General features: G+C 35.3%; 1 protein-coding gene across 1 annotated transcript in view; it reads left to right on the top strand.

Moving 5' to 3' along the window:
* The window catches only part of CCDC141 (coiled-coil domain containing 141), a 160,744-nt gene extending 140,124 nt beyond the window's left edge, over positions 1–20,620 (top strand). The window contains exons 21-27 of the mRNA XM_015596455.2: positions 714–854; positions 1,629–1,823; positions 3,208–3,391; positions 6,533–6,645; positions 10,291–10,407; positions 17,311–18,164; positions 20,315–20,620. Of these exons, the coding sequence (XP_015451941.1) occupies positions 714–854; positions 1,629–1,823; positions 3,208–3,391; positions 6,533–6,645; positions 10,291–10,407; positions 17,311–18,164; positions 20,315–20,582 (1,872 nt within the window). The 3' untranslated portion in view covers positions 20,583–20,620. The remainder of the gene's footprint in view (positions 1–713; positions 855–1,628; positions 1,824–3,207; positions 3,392–6,532; positions 6,646–10,290; positions 10,408–17,310; positions 18,165–20,314) is intronic.
* Positions 20,621–20,951: the final 331 nt, after the last annotated feature.

Here is a 20,951-nt window from a genome sequence, read left to right as displayed (position 1 = left end):
TACTTTGTTATACACAAATTAGCTTTGTATCATCGATGACAACCGTCACTTTACTTTTCCATTTTTGAAAGACCTTCAAAGTTAAGGGCCTATATATAAGAATTAAATATCTTCTGGAAACTGTTCACAAAAAATAATTTTTAGCTAGAATAGGGCAAAAAAGTTCTTTTCCTACTAAATCCCATAATGAGTTTCCTCTTCCAACCTACTAATATCCTAGGTAGTCTAAATGTCATAATTTCATTGACCTCTGCAACATGAGCAGCTTCTTAGAGCCTTAATAATTTATACGTGATGGCTATAAGAGAACATTGGGAGATGGGACAAATATTAGTACACAGGGAACAGAGTGAATGGAAAAATTTATATCAAATAAGTACAAATAAAAAAATGAGTTGTTGAAAGTCTATGATATATTAAAAAGAAACAAACAAACTATTGAATGGAGGCCAAAGAATATTCTATAACTGGAAACCTAATTATAAGTTTCAACTCAAAAAGTACTAAGAACAATTTATAATTATGTATATTTTGGGTCTATGTTTAAATTCACATTATATGTTCACTTAGCAGACTTGTTTTCTATTGAAATCACTCTAGATACATTGTGAAGATTATGGATATTTTGAAGTGTTTAAATATTTTGATTTATTACAAGTGAATATTAGTGTGCTCATTTTAAGGACATCACCTTTCTTTTTATTGACCTGTAGCTCAAAGAGTCATTCAAAGATACCAAAAAGAAATTCAACAATTTGAAGTTTAATTACACTAAGAAAAATGAAAAGGCTCGGAATCTTAAGGCTCTTAAATATCAAATTCAACAAGTTGATATGTATGCTGAAAAAATACAGGTAACGAGAGAGAGAGAGAGAGAGAGAGAGAGAGAGAGAGAGTGTGTTTGCATATACTACTACAATTATTGCAAAATCATTTACATTTCAATTCTAGATGCCTAATCCTTGGGCCTTTTAATGCATTGGGACTAAAAATGTGTTTTTCATTTTTATAGCAATTGGGTTCTTCATGTAACATATGTAATAAATTGATTTATCTTTTGAAAGCTGTTCCAGAATGGTTTCTGCCAAACCTATCTAGCTTCTTTGCTTCCATTCTTCCCATCAACATACACACACACAAACACACACATACACACATTCATGCACACATGCGTACACCTTTTGTACACTTCTCTTCTTTTCCTTGCACTCACTTCTGTCAGGAGTTTTCTCCAATGTTGTTATAGACTCTTTTACCTACCTCAATTATGACATGTGCTGGCCAGATTATTTAAATGCCTTTCCCAGGAAACAGTGAACTTACTGAAGACAATAAAGTACATGTTTTTATGATTATTGTCTTATTTTTTTAATCATAGTATCATTCTCAAAATCTGGAATAGACCCTGGTGTAGAAAAAGTTTCTGTTTGCTAAATGCTGAATCAATATACTATGTGGAAGAAAACCAATTCTTTCCAAAATACATTTGTAATAATTATGATTTTAATATATTAATGGAAGAAGCTACAAAATTTTTTCCAAGTTTTTCTCCAATATTTAATATTTAATCATTTGCTAGCCTTTTAAATAAAAATTGAATTTTATTTTAAAAACTTTTTTTGGCACAGGCTTTGAAAAGGAAAATGGAAAAAGTTGAGATTAAAACTTCTGATTCTTTCTTAAATTATCCAAATAATAAAGTTAATGTGCTTTTGGAAGCCATGAAGGATTTGCAAAAACATGTGGATGAGTTTGACAAAGTTGTAACAGATTACAAGAAGAATTTGGACCTGATTGAGCATCTCCAGGAGATGATAGAAGAGGTATTCTCTTCTTGTGATGCTATCGATGTTATAATGTTGTTTAAGAAAATTATGCCGCTACTTTAAAACAATGCTGCATTGGCTATTATTGTCATTAAATCCATGTACCGTGCTCCTTTTCATGATTAATTCCTTACGATAATTTCCTAAAGTAGAATTGCCAGACCAAAGGGGCTGAAGGTTATAAGGTTTGATTGTATTGTCCAATTGTTCTTTGGAAAGATTTTACTAATTTATTCTTATCAGGAACGTGTAAGGATTTCTCATTTCTTCATAATCTCATCAATTCAAGATATTTAATCATCATGGAATTATGTTCACTACTTGATATTTGTTTAAAATACTTAAAATGACTTATTTACTTCACAGAATTTGGAAGTGTTTAGAAAGAAATGGTGATACTAGGATTTTTCAGGTGCAAAATTGTTATTGATATTCTTTTTGTTTTTGTCAAGAAGATAAATGATAGTGTACACTTAAAATATATGAAATTTGACAAGTTAAAGTTATTATTTGCATACTTCATGTGGAAGAAACTCTATAACTGAAGTTCTGGAGTATTCTTTGTAGCCCATTATTCTGAGACACCAACCATCTCTCTTTACCACTAATGTAGTAAAGTTTTTAGATTTAACATCATATTAAGAAGGAGCAAGATGATCACTCTTACATATATGATATATAGGTTTGCTGTTGCTATGTGGCATTTATTTAAAGCCAGCTTCTTACAGAGTCGTGTGTTTCTATTTTTCACTCAGAGTAAGTGCTTGTGGCCTTGGTCAGACATGTTCCTCCATCACAGTTATTTATTTTTAGTGAGAAACTGTCTCAATTCTCCACTGTGCTTTGAAAATATGATTGAATGTCTTTTAATTTAAAAAGGTCAAATGCTGTCCTTCAGATGGTATTTCCTCAATCCATAGACTAAAACTCACTCCAAAAGAGAATTCATTTGAATGTTAATCAGGCAATACTTTATCCATGTATTGTGAATGATTTCAATTAATTTGGCTGGATTTTGTGTGTTTGGACTTTTTTCTTTCCTTGTAGCTGATATTTGGATTCTTTTTCGTGCATACCCTTTTTTTATACTGCCTAGTCTTAAAAGTATGCAACATTCCTCTTAGGAATTACGCTTCAGGCAAATCTAAGAAGAGAGGAAATAAAATGAATTTCCATATTTTTACTTTCTTATCTGACTCTAACATCCAGGTGCAAAGTATATGATCATATTTTGATATTTTCTATATAAAGGTTTAGAGATTTCAAACCAATATAAATGTAAAGTTTGAGGAAATTGAAATTTGATACTTCATTGGCCAAAATGAAGAACTTTAGAAAGATGGTATCTCTTTAATCTATGCTTTGTCCCATTTTAATTTAGTGTCATTTTTGGTGTGAAGATGCAAGTGCCACAGTTATAAGAGTTGGAAAATATTCCACAGAGTGCAAGACAAAGGAAGCTGTGGAAATTCTCCACCAGCAGTTCAATAAGTTTATTACGCCCTCAGTGCCTCAGCAAGAGGAAAGGATTCAGGAGATCAGTGACCTTGCGCAACGATTATATGGTAGGTCCCTTTTAAGATATCCGATGATTCGCCATTAAACAAATCTATACAGAATCTAATCCAACAGAAAGAAGAGCATGGCAAGCCCTCAGAGCCCTCACTACATCAACTTAAATGCTCCAGATAAGAGCTCATAACCAGCAAAAGTAAACAATAGGGAACTGCAAAAGAACTTCTGTCTGCAGGAGATGAAGCCTGTGGATTTTTAACTACTATGTGTAAACCCTCCTGCTCTAACCTCTTTTCTCCCCTGTTCCTGTTGATCATCTTCAGTATATTAAAACTATAACAATACTCAGCTTATTGAGACCAAAAATCTAATTTTTACTAGAGTGATTTCCTGAAAAACATACAAAACTCCCATAATACTTTAAATAAGTATAAAACTAAGGCCAAAGTCTACAGCCCTCTCATTTCTATGAAGGTTATGGTTCATGGACGTAAGAAAGAGCTAGAAAATTTGCCTTCTTTTCATTCGTGGAATAAATAAGAGAACTTGAATTATCACCTCATGGGTTCTGCTTTCCTCTTCTTTATGACTAGGAAAAATAACACACTTGTCAGCTGTATTATCTGAGAAGTTTTTCTATCTAAAGGAGGCCACGATTTAAGAAGCCCCTGGGTGATGACAGTTCTTGAGGGCACTGAGGAATGAGTTTCATGAATTCTCTAATATTATTAACTATGAGACCAAGACTTATTCCCAGTGACCAGGTTAATACAGCCCAGAAAGAAGATAGCAACTAGTGATACAAAAAGCTTCATTTGGCTGCCCACAGCTACTGCCAGATGGGTATTTTCTCTTGTAACATGAAGCACTATCCACAGATAGCCATAAAAATTTTGTACAACAATATATACTATACTACCTAATATTAAATTGAGAATGAATTACTAATTATTTTCTAAAGGAAAGGTGTGGAAACATAAATATAGTAAAATATAGATTGGAAAAATTAGTGAAAACTAATATGATGCAGCATTCTTACTACGGTCACTGTATAAATTTCACTAAAAGCTTTTGGAGGCATTCTATTCTCATGACATTGTATATGTTTTCCTCTATTATTATATTTTTCACACTGTAGCATAATTGCCTGTTTATTTGTCTAATGTCTCTACTGACCATAAGCTCCTGAGGGCAAGGGCAGTAATTTTTATCACTGTATTTCAGTGTCTATTCAATTTCAGGACATGGCAAGAACTCACAAGGACCCCATAAAAATTACATTTCATCCCCATCCTGCACAATCCTGTATCCTGCTTTGTTTTGTATTCCTTCCTGGTCTTTGTCACCAGCTGACAAATTGTATAGTTACTTGTTTGTTTCTTGCCTTTCCTCACCAGAGTGTAAGCTCCATGAGAAAAGGGATTTTGCCTGTTAGTTCACTGCTTTGTGGTGCATACTAAGTACTTAAATATTTGATGAATAAATGAGTCATTGAATGAATAAATAAGTGGCATGAGTCTATCTTTTCAGTATGGAATCTATGCATTTTTAAAATTTTACATCAAGTAAGCTAATTTAAGAATATTATATCGACTCTTGCAGGCCACCCGACCATTATTAAAATCAGAATTTTAATAAAAACAAATTTATCTCAAACATTTTTTGAATACCTTTTAGGTACTAGGAGCTGTGATTGACATAAAGACAAATAAGACCTAGTTCCTTCATTCTAGGATCCACAGTCTAGCCATAGAAGACATGATATGGTAAATGCAGTGAGAAAGATGTATATTTCAGTCTGCTTGGGCCACCATAACAAAATACTAGACAGAGTGGCTGAAACAACAGAAATTTATTTCCTCCCAGTTCTGGAGGCTAGACATCTAAGATCGAGGTGCTGACAGGCTTGGTTTCTCGTGAGGCCTCTATCCTTGGCTTGCAGATGGCCACCATCTTGCTGTCTTTTCATACGGCCACCATCTTGCTATCTCTTTACAGACATCACTGGTTTCTCTCTTCTTATAAGAGCACCAGTCTTATTGGATTAGAGCCCCACCTTAATGGCATTTTTTTAACTTAGTCTGCACTTTGAAAATCTTATCTCTAAAAATGGTTACATTCCAAGACTTCAGCATATGCATTTTGAGAGGGACACAATTCAGCCTAACACATAACAATGTGCTATACAGTTTAGTCTAAATTGTGGATTTCAGTAGTCGAGGTTCACATCCCTGGTTCTCTAGTTATTGTCTGGGTTACCCGAAGAAGGTCTTCTGAGCCTTAGGTTCCTCATTTGTAAAACACAATAGAATCTTCCTGAGGAGGATTACATTAGATAATGTACATAAAATGCCTGTGCACTCACTATGTGGTAGATATTTTTATTACTATTCCAGTAGGAGGAGATAAAATCCACTTGGGAAAGATTAAAAATTTTTTCACAAAGATACTATCATTTGAAGTAGATCTTAAAAGGAAGATAAGATTTTAACAGCAGAAATAGGAAGTCAGGGGAGGGCATTCTTAGGATGGCAAAGAATACTTCGTGGCTGTGGGGATTTTGAGGGAAGAATTGCTTGTTCAGTTTGGCCAGAGATTAAATATGTGAGAGAATTAGGATGATACACATTTGACAGAGGCAAATTGAAACCATATTAAGGAGGTCCTTTAATGTATAGTTTTCTAGGTAGAAAAGAACTACTGAATATTCTGAACAAGAGAAAACTGATTAGAATAAAGCTTTAAGAAAATTAATATAACAACTTATTTAGGTTACATAAAAGTGACATGGTGCAGCAAGTGTAACCATTTTTCTAGAATATCTGGTTTTAAAAAAAAATGCTTTTATTTATTTATCTGTTCAGCAAGTATTTATTAAGCACTTACTATCTACCAGTCCTTACACTAGACACTGGAGAGATAAATTAATGCCTGGTTTTTGTTTTTTTTTCTGCCAGGGATTTGACTTTTAAAAATAGTTTTACTCAGTAATAACTGTGTATAGTGCCAGGTAGGTACTAGACTAATTGGGGGGAATCACTTCATAAATTATAGAAATGTCTAACCACTATCTTGTACACCTGAAACTAATATAAAATAATATTAAATATTAACCATAATTGAAAAAGAAAACTCTAAAAAAATTTCTTGTAAATGTCTTTAAAAAGTAGTTTTATTTCTTCTCCTCCCAGGTTTTGAAGAAGGGCAGAAATATGCTGAGAAAACAGTGGCAAAACACAAAGAGGTTCTCGAATCTATTACTGAATTATGTGGCTCTCTCATAGAACTTGAAGAAAAGCTGAAGGTAATGTCAGCTTCCCAGAATATGTATTTTCATGTAATATAAATAAAAATGTGTTGATCAAGTATTTTCTGGTGCAAAGATGTTCCAAAGGACATTCTCAAGGGACATAATGTGAACATTTGTTTCACAGCTTTCTAACATAATTATCTGGGTGTTTCTGATAATTAATTCTGTTTCTTTTCCATCACTGCAGAGAAAAACATTGCTGAGAATGAGGGCTAAACACAATTAAGATGTTTCGTTTACATTTTCATGGATCATATTCTAAAGGATAAAAGTGTGCCATTAAAATCAAAGGAAAGTCTGTATTAAGTAGCCTTACGTTTTGGTTCATAAATAATGAATGTAAGGTTTTTTTCCTCCAAATTGTGACCCCAGAGAAAATAAAACTAATTTTCAGGTATTATATTTGTTGAACATTTAACTTCATGGAAATAGTAATGTAATCATTAACATCGTTCCTGGAGTAAAAATTGATGCTAAAATATAGAGAAAATATATTTATGGCATGTCTGGGCAAAATCCAATTGAAAGAGACATATATATAATTTTGTCTATGTCATGTCAAAAACTGCATTCATAAGTGCTTTTTTTATGGCTGAAAGAACTGGTTATTTTGAATGGAGAAAATGGCAAGATTATTAAGGGCACAGGCTCTAGAGTAAGACACAGTCGCTTAGAAATACCAACTCTCTAGATTATTGGATTTGTGATTTGGGGTAAATTACTTAATCTCTGTGAGTCTCAGTTTCCTGATCTATAAAATGGCAGAAATAGGGGAACCTAACTCCAGGGTGAAGACACCCATGATTATTGTCGTTGTATTGAGACATAGTGGTGCTCTTACAGTTCAGGGTAGAATTATTATTTCCAGCAACCATTTTTTTCTGTGTGAATTTCCATTTCATAAACTTAAATACTCATTTCATTCTAAATAGTTTGTTAACCTTTTAATTCAACCAAATAATCTTTTTCCTTTGGTTAAAAATCTAGACTTTTCAATTTTTTTAACATTTAAAATAACACTACAACAAACATTTTCATGCATATAGTTTTTTCTTTCTTTTATATTATTGCCTATGTATAAATTCTCCAAAGCAGATTTGGATAAATGGGTATGAAATTGTTAATGTTTATCTATATCCACACATATATATTATATAAATTGTTAGTTTCTAATATATATTTTTAGATTGCTTTTCATAAATCTTTATCATTATAATGCCACCAGTAATGTATGAATGTGCCATATAGCTTATATCATCCTTTCAACATTTATCATTTCCTCCCCATCTCCACACCACCTCCTGAGGATCTGTGTCTTCTGACTTTCGACACACAGTTTGCAAATCTCTGCTTCCTCTGACTCTTTGCTCTCTGTCATCCACAACATCCCTCCCATTTACGAATCTTCAAGTAAGATTCACTTAATAAAATCTACTCTCAAAGTTATCTCCATTTCCAGCTTTTCACTTTCATGGCCGTTCTTCCTGAAAGTTGTTTCCATTCTTTCTCCACACTTCCTCATTTCCCATTCCTTCTACACCCCCTGTAGTCAGGATTGCACCCTCTCCTTCTCATTCCCAACCCATTGCTTGGATTCTGTTTTGCACTAGTCAGGGGCCTCCTAATTATACACTCTAGCTAGATCACCTTTCCTAAATACAATTCTACTAGTGTCACTTTTACATTCAAAACACTTCACTACAAGCTCTTTATTGTTTAACAAATAAAATTCAGATTCAAGCCGTTCCAATGTTCTGAGGCTTCTATAGTCATCATAGGTTTGTTCCTGTCTCACTGGTCTGCTACCCCCATGTTCCCAGGTTTCCTGCTTCTAAACCTTTACTTCAAACACATGATCTTCTATCTCTGCTGATCTAAATCTTGCTCTCTCAAAGCCAAATTCTAATACTGCCTTCTCCACAACTCCTTCCTTAGGTGTTTCACCCCCTCTCTGATCTCTCAGAGCACTAGTATTCTTTCCAATCATAAGCATCATATATAGCTACCATTACCATCTCAACCCTCCTACTTGATTATATTTAAGGAAACCCCATGGCCCACTTCAGTTCAGCATCCCACATGTTTAACACAATTTGCCTAAAGTAGATTCTCCTTTTGTGAAAACTTAAGGGATTGGTATACAAAAGAATTATTCAGTAGCTCAAAAAGGTTTGATTTGGGTGGGTATAAAAATGAGGAAGGGCCTCTCTGGCAAGAAAAATAGGCATCGGCATTGCCCTTATGAGTTACAGTCCAAACAAAAGCTCATCAGAGAATGCTTACTAACACCACAGGTTTTTGCATAAGAAGCATAAATGTCTAGCTCTTATGTCTTTAAGGCTGATGCCATGGGTCTCTTTTGCAGGGGTCATTAAAAATAATAGGCCCAGGATTCCCTGTCAAGGCTGAAATAGTGATAATAATCCTTTCTATTTATTATAGCAATTTGAGATTTACAAAGTATTTTCATATATATATGAATTTTCATATATATATGTATGTGTGTGTGTGTGTGTGTGTGTGTGTGTGTGTGTGTGTGTGTATAATCACCAAGATGTATATATCAGTGATTTCCAAATAACCTTGTGGTGGAAACAAAGCAAATATTTTTTGTTTGTTTCAGAGGTGAAGTTCAAAGATTAAAAGTGCTTTGTTTAGGCTCCCATGGTTAGTAGTAGTGGATCTGGAATTCAAATTTTGATATATTCAAAATCGAATGTTCTTTCCACAACAGCTGCCATTTTGGTATTAAGTGTATTAAAATAGAGTGACTTGTCCAGTGATACAAACCAGTTTAGTTTTAGAGTTAAAACTAAAAGCTGAATATCCCCAGAAATGAGTTCCCCAAATCCTCTGAGTCAGTGTAGAATGTGTACCTTGAGGAGCATGCCTGTTTTCTTAAGGCTCATCTAATCATCTAGAGACCACATTCCAGGTGGAATAGAGAATCTTTTGTTGTAGTATAATCATCATCCTAAACTGGTGTCCTGTCACTTGGCATACCTGTGGCTTCTTTCACCTTCACAAAATCTTCTCAGCCCTCACACTAGCCCCACAGTAGTTTGCAAACCCCCTCTACCTCCATGACCAAAATGGAGCCCCATGAAATGTTGGAACAAAATATCTTCATTCACATGAAGCATCCTTTATTCTCAACTGTTTTTTTTCTTCCATAGTGATATTTCCTTCCTCTTTTCATGAGTATCCCAAACATTTTGCTTGTGTAAATTCTCTGAATTTTCTACTTTGTTCTCCATCAAAGAAGATCTTTAGTCATTTCTGCCTCATTGCTGCTCTCCCAGATACTCCTATTGGCATTATAAACTGCCACGCACAATGATTTCTTTCTCTAGAGACTGCTCCTGTAGGTGGATCCTATCGTAACAATGTATTTTTTCCTGCTGGGCCTTTGAACAACCAAATTTTTTTTTTTTTTCAGTCAAAGGAGTGAAGTATGAGGGGAACCGTGAGTATGGGGGGATAATTTTATAAATCAATCACAGGAGTACATCAGTCTCCTGTGGAATACATTTACTGAAAGGTTGCAAGTGGCCTATGTTTTCTTCCAAGTAGTTATTGTATGGCATTGTTCCTCCAACTTTCCCGGCTTAAGCTCTCACTAACCATTACTTTGTATAGCAGGGAGACGTTTTGAAAATGAATCTGAATTCGGAAGACTTCCACAATGACTGCATTGACCTACTGAATGAACCAGTGAGAAATAAGCAGATGATATTCAATGAAGAAATGAATAAGGTAAGGAAAACTGAACCTCAACTATTCACTACTTTTGTTTTGAGGCTAGAATCGTTGTGCATTGCAAAAAAGAAAAGAAAAAAAAAAGGTGAATTGAAGCCTTCTTATCTATCTGTATCGAATCTCCCAAGGTAAAGGCAGTATGAGTGTCCTCATTTCTTACTGCTTTTCTACCACTTACTTAGTCCTTCTACCATACGATATTTTCTTCTGAGCCCCTCCTAATGAATACTGGAACCATACCATTTTACAGTGACTTTGTGGCAGCCGTTCAAACACCATACTGTCACCCCAAACCACTTCTATTTCTCCTATTTTTAGCTGCCTTTCACATAGTCTTTTTATATTCAGTCCCAACTTCAGATTTCACTTCTCCCTCTTTATCATACCATCGAGCTATGATTTGGTTGTTTTACAGTACCCATTAAAAAAACCTTAATACATGAAATTAAGTTGTATCTTGTTCCCATAGAATCTTTACCTTTAAGGTATTTCCAGGCACTAAAATATAGAATCCAACAGAAATATAGGTACTAAAGTATTTAGAAAAATGTTCAAATTACTTTAAAACCTATGCATTACAGATAAATTAAGCATGTAACAAAAACTTTAAATACTCAAAAATGCAAATGTATTATGATATCAAAAGTATTATTTAAATCATTTCAATATGGATTTTTGGCATAAGTTACACACTATTCAAAGCTGCTAGACTGTAATTAGCTCTTGACTTCTTCCTTTGCCAGTTACCTTCTCCCTCTGTTTTTTCCTCTCCCAAGGAATTGAAGGAACAAGCAGAATCAACATTCTTGACTGACACAAATTAATAGAATATACTTTTTGTGACTTGAGACTTTAAAAAAAAAAAACAACCTCTCCCTTGTTTTACAGTTATCTCATGGAGAAATAGTTACCTTTTCTTGAAGTCAGTATAATTCTTAGAGCTTCATTGTAGGTCCTTTTTCACAGGTTAAATATATGCAAAGAGCTAGTTCAATTATATAACCACCTGGCATCAAGAACCATTAAGCAAGCTGCCTTTTTGTGGGGTGACCTTGATGACCTTGAGGTATTTAAACCCTGGTTCTTCCCTGAGGCAAAAGAAAGCTGCCAAACCTTGGGCATCTTGATGGATCTTAATCTCATATCATATGGTCATTGGTGACTCTGACTGATCTAAATCGGAATTTTTCAACCTCAGCACTATTAGCATTTTAGCCCAGAGAATTTTTTGTTGTGGGGGACTGTCCTGTGCAATGTGGGATGTTGACCAGAATGTATGGCCTCTACTCACTAGATGCCAGTAGCAGCCACCCTGTCCAGTCATGACAACCAAAAAAAAGTCTATAAAATTGCTAACTACTCCCCGGGGAGCAAAGTCAACCTCTATTGAGAACTGCTAGTTGAAATAATAAAGAATAATATTAAGTGGATCACATTGTCTTAACTATGTTTCTAAGAGACACTAAACCCAACTTATTTTTTTAATTCTGCACATTTTTTTACATTGTCAGCCACACACATTTACTAAGGTTAGAAATGAAAGTTATTGCTACCAAAGCAAACTGACTCATTTATATTTAGTAAAAATGGTTTTTCTTGCTTTTATTTATTTTTCTTATAGGTTATTTTATAGGTCAAATATAATGATTCCCAAAAAAAACATGTGGGCAGATATTGAGAAACACCATGTGAAAAGCTTGTCTGGGAATCGCTTAGTTCAATTCTGACATCCTTAAATAGTGTCGATCTTCCTCAGAAAATGATTTAAATAAGAAAGAAGGATTCCATAAAACTATTACAAGAATGTATTAATCACAAGATTTTATCCTGAAGATAATAAAGTGCTTCTCATTTTTCTGACCCAAAATTGCAGCAGATAGAATTAGTCAATTCGGTAAATGCAATCAATGCTCATTGCACTGCTAACAGATTAGTGATGTTTTATGCCCAAAGTGAGGTCCGTAGCTAAATCCTCAGGAGTACGTGAACACTCCTAAGGTTAAATGGAGGCACAGAGTATTAAGAGACTTGCCTAGAGTCACTAACTATTAGGTAGAAGATGAAGGCTTGCGATGCCAGTGATTAGAGTTACAGAATCTTACCACTAGAAGGGATTTAACAATCATCTGATCAAATCTCATTTTACAGTTGAGGAAATTGAGGCCAAAAGAGATTAAATATTATGCCCTCGAAAAATTACAGAAAGTACTGTCAGAACTGGGCAGGCAGCCCAGTTCTCCTGAATTTCAGCCATATAACTTGTTCTACAAGACCAAAGGGACGCTCCAAGGAACTGTTGCATATAAATAAGCTGTTTTGTAATGAAACTGTAAATTCTCATGCCAAACCATTCCCCTCTTTGCATTCATCTGTTTACGTGATGATTAACAAAACAATGGTGTGGAAGTATTTTTAAACCAAACAATTTAGTAGAGTGCTCTTATCAGACCAGGTGAAGACAGTCCCTGAGACCTTCTCCTTTAATCCTGATCACTTGGTAGGTGGTGGTGGGATGGAGGAGAGATGTTCTTGAGACATTTGCTTTGGAAAAAATTAGGTAGAAGACAAAATAGTCTTCTTCATCTTTCTGTTCTCTTTTACCTTGTCTGCTCCATGTGCCCAAAGGTACCAAGTCACCCCTTGTTTGCCCAAAACCCCTTCCAAATTCCCAGAAATGCATTTCATAGGCCAAGACCTATGTTCAATATCTTCCTACTTACCTTCATTTAATTTTCTTTATCACAAGATAAGATTATTTTGGAAGGTAAAGTCTTGTGGCATTTCTTTAAATTTACCACATAGATGGCTACTCACCCTGAGTACTTTGAGGATTGGTGCTGTACACTTAGTTCGATGGCTGTAGAATATCATTATGTTCTCTCTTCTAAATATTGTTTGCCTTCATGGCGATGATTGTAAATCCAAGTGATTATCTTCATCAGTGGAAAGTTCAGAAATCTGGACCGAGATAAGATTTGAGGCTATAGATTTAGGGTTAATTAAAATTTAACTGATCACAAGATATAAAAGTGGGTGAGATCTTTGCAAGGAGAAGCATATAGAGAAAATTAGGGAACTTAAAGACAAGATCACACATTATTCATATATTTAGAAGGTGGGAAAAGAAAAAGGAATCAACAAAAATGTCAAAGAGCAAACAAGGCTATAAGAGAAACACATTGAGAGTGAGCTGTGATTTTGTGAATTAGAATTAGATCAGAGTTTCCCAGCCATTTTGCCAGAACCCATCAAATTGATGCCTTATCTGCACAGAGATATGTAGATTTATCTACCTTTTTCTAGAAACATACACATACACTTTTTTTTCTACTGATAGCAAAAAAGTTTTCATGGTGGGAAAATGTGAAAAAATAGTTATTATATGTGAATGTTAGTGAACAATTTTCATAAAAGAAAACTAGTAGACCCAGTAAAGTATAGCTTGGTGGGTTTTAAAAGAAATTTTTTGTAACATTCCATAATGACTAAAAAACTGAAAGCTAATTTACATTTGAGAATAAAAGCAGAAATGTCAAAAGCCAAGATGGATCTACTCAAAAAAAACTTGTATTAAACTCATCTTACTTTGCTTTCTGAGATGATTATTTAATAGGTAATTCTAGGTTAGTGACATAGGCAAAACTTATTATTGTCATTAGGAAGTCACTGGATAACCATACTCCTGATATCTCTCTTAAGATGAAGGGAGAGATGTGAACCGAATGAGAGTTTGGTCTGGTTATAATTGTACCTAAGAGTGTTAAGTAGTTCATCAATGTCAACCTGGAAGACAGTTTACCTTTTGAGAGGAGACATCTGGCTTTGTCCTAAACTCTGCAGTGTTCAGCATTATCAGTGGTATTATTGGGCAGAGGAAATGAGAAATTTTGGTTGATTAAAAACTCAATATGAATCAATAGTCCTATGTGGTTCTCATAAAAACAAAAACACTAACGCAACCACTTTAGTAAAAACATATCATATATAGATTGAAGAGATGATGGTTCAACTGATTACTTCCCATCTGGAAAGTAAAAAAATTCTGAAAATAAACATAGTTATGGGAAAACATTAATAAGTTGAAAATTGTCTAAAAAATTTTTGAGAAAACTCTTCCTCTTATTGTTAGTAGAAGTCATCTGGTATTTTCTGTGGAAAGTATTTTTCTACTTTAGGAATTATAGGAAGGAATTAAAGGAATGAAAAATAATATCCTTGAATTTTCTTTTTGAGTTTGACATCATCTGAAAATGAGACACAGGAGTCAGAAATTAATAACCAGTAAAAGCCGGACTAGAGGATATGCCATAGATGTATCTAGTGGGTTTCTCAAAACTTCATCTCTGATTTAGGTGGACTTGTCTACTCACCAACACGGGTACATAGCTAGGAAACCACAGGCACCTCTGCAGGGGTTTTTCATACCTTATAGCCAATGCGAATGCACCTATTTGGTAGAAAGGAGATCCAAAAGAGAGGGCATCACAGAGACAGAACTGGCCAGGCTCATTCTCTTCTTCCAAACCCACAATTAGATAAGTCAGTTCACCCCAGGAAGGAGTGGGGGAGACTAGCCTGTACTTTTATTCAAGTTTCCTAAGTTTTTTGACAAATTTCAGACAAGTTTAAAACATTATTATTCTTTAGAAAGGCATAGGTTACCTGAAGTCAGTAAGGAGCTGCCTGTCCCTGTATGACCCTTAGATCAACAAATGTCCTTGCTTTCCTGTGAAGCAGATTGTAGCCCAGTAGGAGCGGGACCTCCCAGAAGGTGACCAGGATGATGAAAGTTCCAGGAGACAATCCGGGGTTTATGGGAGAGAGAGGGGTTAGTACAAAGAAAGAGATTGAGAGGTTGCAGGACCAGTTCTCCAAATAGTCAAAGGGCCGCTGTAAGAGGGGAGCAGGTGGACACCTTCTCTGTTACTCCGGGAGGCCAGTTCAGATCATTGGTGGGTAGTGAGGGGAGCAGACCTTTGCTAAATATAGGAAGATGTTCTTAACACAAGTAAAACATAAAAGTATTTTCAAAAAAGCACTCTTTCAGAAAAAATGTTCAAACAGGCTGCCAGAATGTCAGAGGAGATTTTTAGACTAAAAAGGAAGTTGGGACAAAGTCCTTATGAAAAGGAAAATAAATATTCTACTTTCAAGAAGAGATCAAAAGAAAGGCAAAACTAAGCTGTAGTAAGGAAAACCAAAAGACGGAGGGGCATTCCTACTACATATGTGTTTATTTAGTAATTGTTTTTAAATGAGAAGGACTTTTAAGAACTCTGGCTTATAGACTGAGAATTTAAACTTTTCTCAAATGGGTAAATGAACCACTTTCTCTAAGCTGTGTTTATGTTTTCTCTAAAAATAAGTCATATCTGTGGGATAGTCGAAGGAGCATTGTTTTATTTCTACTTCTAATCCTCAACCTAAAAACACATTTCTTCCTCAAAAATCACTTTTAAAGTATGTCAGGAGCCAGACTATGTGCTGAAACAAAGAACTCAAAGTCTAGGCAAGATATAATTTTCTTATGTGCAATCAGTAGCAATTGGACAAAGACCAGTGATTGTTAATTAAGCAAAAATGCTGCCTAAATGCTGAGGAAAGGCACAGAAATAGGTAAATGTAAAACAAGCAGGTTGGGATAGATGAGATCCTTTTCAGCTTCAATGCTCTTCTGAGTCTATGCCAGATGGTATATTTGAGCCTCTTCTTAAACCAGAGATGGACATGGATTAGTGTGGAGAAATAGTAGAATAGTGTTAGCATGAGGCAATGTACTGCTATTCGGTCTCCTAGCAGGACCTACACTCCACATGGGACAGAAAGATAAGTGGCAGGCCTTCTATTGTATCTTGGTGTGTTCTTTTGTGAAAGGTCATAACGTGATTTTCCATTAATATCTCCGTACCACACTAGACTATCATCTTTGTGAGGGTGGAGACCGTATTTACTTTTACTCACCATTTTCTCTCTCCAATGCCTTGTACCTGGTATGTAATAGGTGCCCAGAAGATATTTTTCAATGTAAGAATGAAATTAAGGGATTTTAAGAAAATAAAATCAATCATTTAAAAATGGCTTTCTCTATATGAAGTACCTAGAGTAGTCAAATTCATAGAGACAGAAAGTAGAAGGGGTTGGGGAGGAGGGAGAATAGAGAATTCATGTTTAGAGGGTACAGAGTTTTACTTTAGAAAGATGAAAAAGTGTTGGAGATGATTAGTGGTGATAGTTGCGCAGCAATGTGAATGTACTTACTGCCACTTACCTGTACACTTAAAAATGGTTAAAATGGTAAATTTTATGTTATCTATATTTTACCACAATAAAACATAAAATAAAAAAGAATGACTTTCCTGGAAAAGGAGAGGGGTAATTCTAGTAGATTCTGAGGGATTGCCTAACGAGCAAGCCTCTGATTTGTTTTTTAGATTTAAAATTTTTTTAATTTCATTAAATTTATTGGAGTGATATCAGTTAATAAAATTATATAGGTTTCAATGTGCATTTAAGAACTGTGTTCACCTGAAGTGTAGACAAAAAAACCAAAGTAGAATTTGCTGGTGGAAGGAGACTCCTCAGATAATGATTTGAAAAGACAATTTATCCAGTCCGACTCTTCATTAGAGGTGATAACTAGAACTGTCCCTCTTCCATTTCACAAGGTCTATCACATTTCACTCAGAGACTGGAGGTCAGTTTACTGATTCCTTAGTCATAGGACAAGACTAAGCCCAGGTTAAATAGACAAATGGTTTCAAGTTCTGTAATGTCTGAGCCAGGGCCCCAAGCTTTAAATTCACTATAGTGCTTTTCTCAAGTTGTTTCTCAAGTTGAGTTTGAGATCTGGAAAAAGAAAACTCAGTGACTAACTCAAAGCTTTGGCTTTTTTGTTTGAAGAAGCAGGAGCATGTAGCAGATATTTTGACCATCAGTGGAACAGGAGAGGGTCGGCTTCCACAGGACCTGAAGCAGCTATCCTCTGGCAAAGAGGGTGGCATCCAAGGCCTGCTCCAGCCTGCAGACATGCTTTTACGAGAAGAACATGAGTGTGTCTCACCTGATGACATCTCCTTGCCTCCACTCCCAGGAAGCCCTGATTCCCCCCTCATACTGTCTGACATGGAGGTGGAAGAGCATGCCAGTCCCTCCCTCAGCCTTCACATAAGCAATTACAGGATGCAGATGGGGGCTAGCCGTCCAGGGGAGGCCCAGGAATGTGACCTTCCACCACCTGCTGCTTTTGCTGATACTTGCAATGATAAGAGAGAAATATTTTCAAGTCATTTTGAGAGGCCTTACCCTCAGTTCAAAGCTGAGCCCCCATCAACCTCCAGAGGGTTTCTGGAAAAGAGTACTGCCATCTGCGAAATCAGTGCCGGACATCCAGAGAGCATGTCGAGTGAAGTGCATGAAAGAGCTTTACAGCAGCACCTGCAGGCTCAGGAAAGTTTGCTAGAAATACAGGAGAAAATGCATGTTGATAATAACGTCACTAAAACCCAAAATAGGCTGCATGCTTCCCAGGATGCATACTCGGGCCTCAGGTTTCAATCAGGCCCCAGCCTGGCCTATCAGAGGCAAATAGTTTCGCAAGAAGAGATTAAAAGTACATCAGCAGAAAACAGCATGGTCAGCTTAGCTGGCCAGGCACCTAATTTCTCCAGGCTCCTGTCTAATGTAACAGTTGTGGAAGGATCTCCAGTGACTTTGGAAGTTGAAGTAACAGGATTTCCAGAGCCTACACTGACATGGTGGGTAGCCTATAATGACAAGCCATAAACAGAAACAAACTGAATACTGAGCAAATCATTCATGTGCCCTAACTTAAAAGTTCAGGCATAGCTGATTAATATTCTGCGACACTGCAACTCTGCATGATTCAACCTCACATTAAACCCCCAAATCTCATTTTAGTAGCAGCATGACTAATACCTTGAAGAAAAAAAAAATAACCATATAAAATAATAACTTAACAAACTCCAAAGACGCTGCAGCTTAGTTGTTTGTTTTTTTTTGTTTTCGTATCGGTTTAACATTCCACATTTCGAAAGATAGTGGGTTGAAATTCTTTTCTATTGTTTATTTTTACATAAGCATGAAATTTTCTTGGTTTAGCATCCCTCATTCAATTAAAAAACATAAGAATTTGGGTGTTTCCCTTTTCTTTCATTTACCTCTTTTCTCTTCCCAACATGCTACTTTTGCAGTGTTTGTTTATTTCACTAAGATTTCTTTTTATAAATTTCTTCATTGTGAGAGATGGAATAAAAATATTTCTTTCACAGTTACTCCCAGTGACAGGTAATAAACCCATTTTTGAAAGGTGGTATAGTAACTGAGCTGTGAACAATATGATTTCACTCTGGAGACATTACTTTTTAGCCCATTTGTTTTGATAAAAATAAACTGCAGAATACAGGCTTTGAATCACCTACTGTTGTTATAGAAGCAAATCTGACTTTCTCAATTCTTGGGTTACTTTTAAACATTTAGAAAATTTTCATTTTAAGTAGATTTATTTGAGGACAAAGTTTTAAATTCGTGGAAATGGGTTTATACTTTTAAATTAAGATAAGTAAAATAACATTATTTATCATAATGTTTTAGTAGATGTTAAAATAACAATTTAAATTATTGCATATGCCCATTGATAATACACAAAGTGTGAATTGGTTAGCTAAAGAACCTATGAGAAAACTGGTTTCTCAGATTATTAACAGAGACTACATTTGTGCTAAATGCTGCCATTTATGCTTTTTATTTTTTTGTTGTTGTTTTTACCATTGCATGCTTTTTTATAGATCAGGAATTTTATATTTATGAATTTAAAAGATATTTAATTCATTATTAAATATCAGTTCACCCCAAAGAAAAATGTTGTCTGAAGTATTTCTTATTTTTGTTCACACAGCCAACGACTTGGTTAGTAAATATTATTGAAAAACTATTGCAACTATAATATTGAAGAACAATTGTGAAAAAAAATATCTTGCCTTCAGATTTAAAATTTTACTCAGTTAACAACTGGCAAGCTATCAGGGAATCATACATTTGTAGGACGTTCATAAAAATGCGAAATTATCATTTGGGCAATGAGAACAGAAAATGATTCAAGTTTGTCATCACTTGTGTAGTAGAACGTGAATATAAATAAATAAACTAGAATCTAGAATATATAAAATAAACAAATTATTTGCTTTATAAAAAGGTGCAGCTAAGTGTTCATGTTCGTAGGAAACTTTGAAATATGTCATTAATGGTAATATTCCAATTGCATAAATGCCTTTTATAATTAGAAATCGTTTTCTTCTAATGAAATTAATTCACAAAAATTAAATGAACTCATTTCTCCAGGAAATGCTGTATAACTATCTTCCTCTACAACAGCACATAGGTATTCTTGTGTGGCTCTTATGGGATGAATATAATGGGGCAGATGAGTCTCACTCCAATACAAAGTCCAGCAGTCACAAGCTGCTGTTCCATAGCAGCTGAAAGAATGACGCAGGCCAAATAGGAGGGTGCCATTTCATATTCTAGATAATTGCCGTGAGCAAATGGTGGCCCAGTGTGACCAGATGGTCTGGTTTTTTTAAGAGTAGTTGGATATCTGAATTTTCTCATGCAATATTCCAATTGTTAAATGCTGTCAGAAAATTCAGTTTTTTAAAAACATGATCTGAGCCAATCCAGCACTTCTCCGTCCACCACCTGCCAACCTCTGCTTGGGGGATAAACAACTCCATTGGAATTCGTGGTGGCTGCAAAGTTCCTCACACTAGAGAATATTGCAGTGGTAATGGGCCTCTTTGTAATGGTTTTTAAAAATTGGATATGATATGAATAATATCCAATTATTGAAACAGTGATCCTGATTTTAAAAACTGACTCTCTGCTTCAGGTACAAGAAGGGCCAGAAATTGTCTGCAGATGGACACTTACAGGTTTTACACAAGGAGACAAGACATTCGGTGTTCATTCCGAAGGTATGCGGGGCAGATGCAGGCCTCTATGTGGCTCGGGCCCAAAACTCTAGTGGCATTCTCTCTTCCAATGTCATCCTCCATGTGACAGGTAACCGCAGGCCACCAATCACGAGAATAAACTGGATAACACTGTGTGTCATCTATGTTAGTGTGTCCCTAATATACTGGCTGCTCGCACAGTAACTGTGGGATTGGCATCCATGGACATTATTCTCACAAGCCTAAAGGACAATACAATTGTTTATTTTCCTGCATCTCCCATAAAGCATCCCTTACCAAGTGTACCTCCATCCCAGCCATATTGCTTGTTGGCTAATAGCACTGTTCGGTGAAATAACCCAGTTTACTTTAGTACTTTAATCTATTTGAAGAGCTTGGTAAATTATTTGCAGTGGATAATGATACATTTTTGTATTCTAGAAAGAGATGTGTTTAAAATAAAACAAGTAAAATTATGCTATTTATTCCTTCCTAATTTAGGAGCATGCAGATCAAGACTCACAGCATAGAGATGTGAGTCAAATTTCAAATCCAATTGTTTGAAAATTTATT

This window comes from Pteropus alecto, unplaced genomic scaffold (genome assembly GCF_000325575.1).
Source record: "Pteropus alecto unplaced genomic scaffold, ASM32557v1 scaffold3, whole genome shotgun sequence".
In the NCBI taxonomy this organism is placed as follows: Eukaryota; Metazoa; Chordata; class Mammalia; order Chiroptera; family Pteropodidae; genus Pteropus; species Pteropus alecto.
Note: the sequence above shows the minus strand (reverse complement) of the source record. Positions and strands in the feature narration are given on the sequence as shown.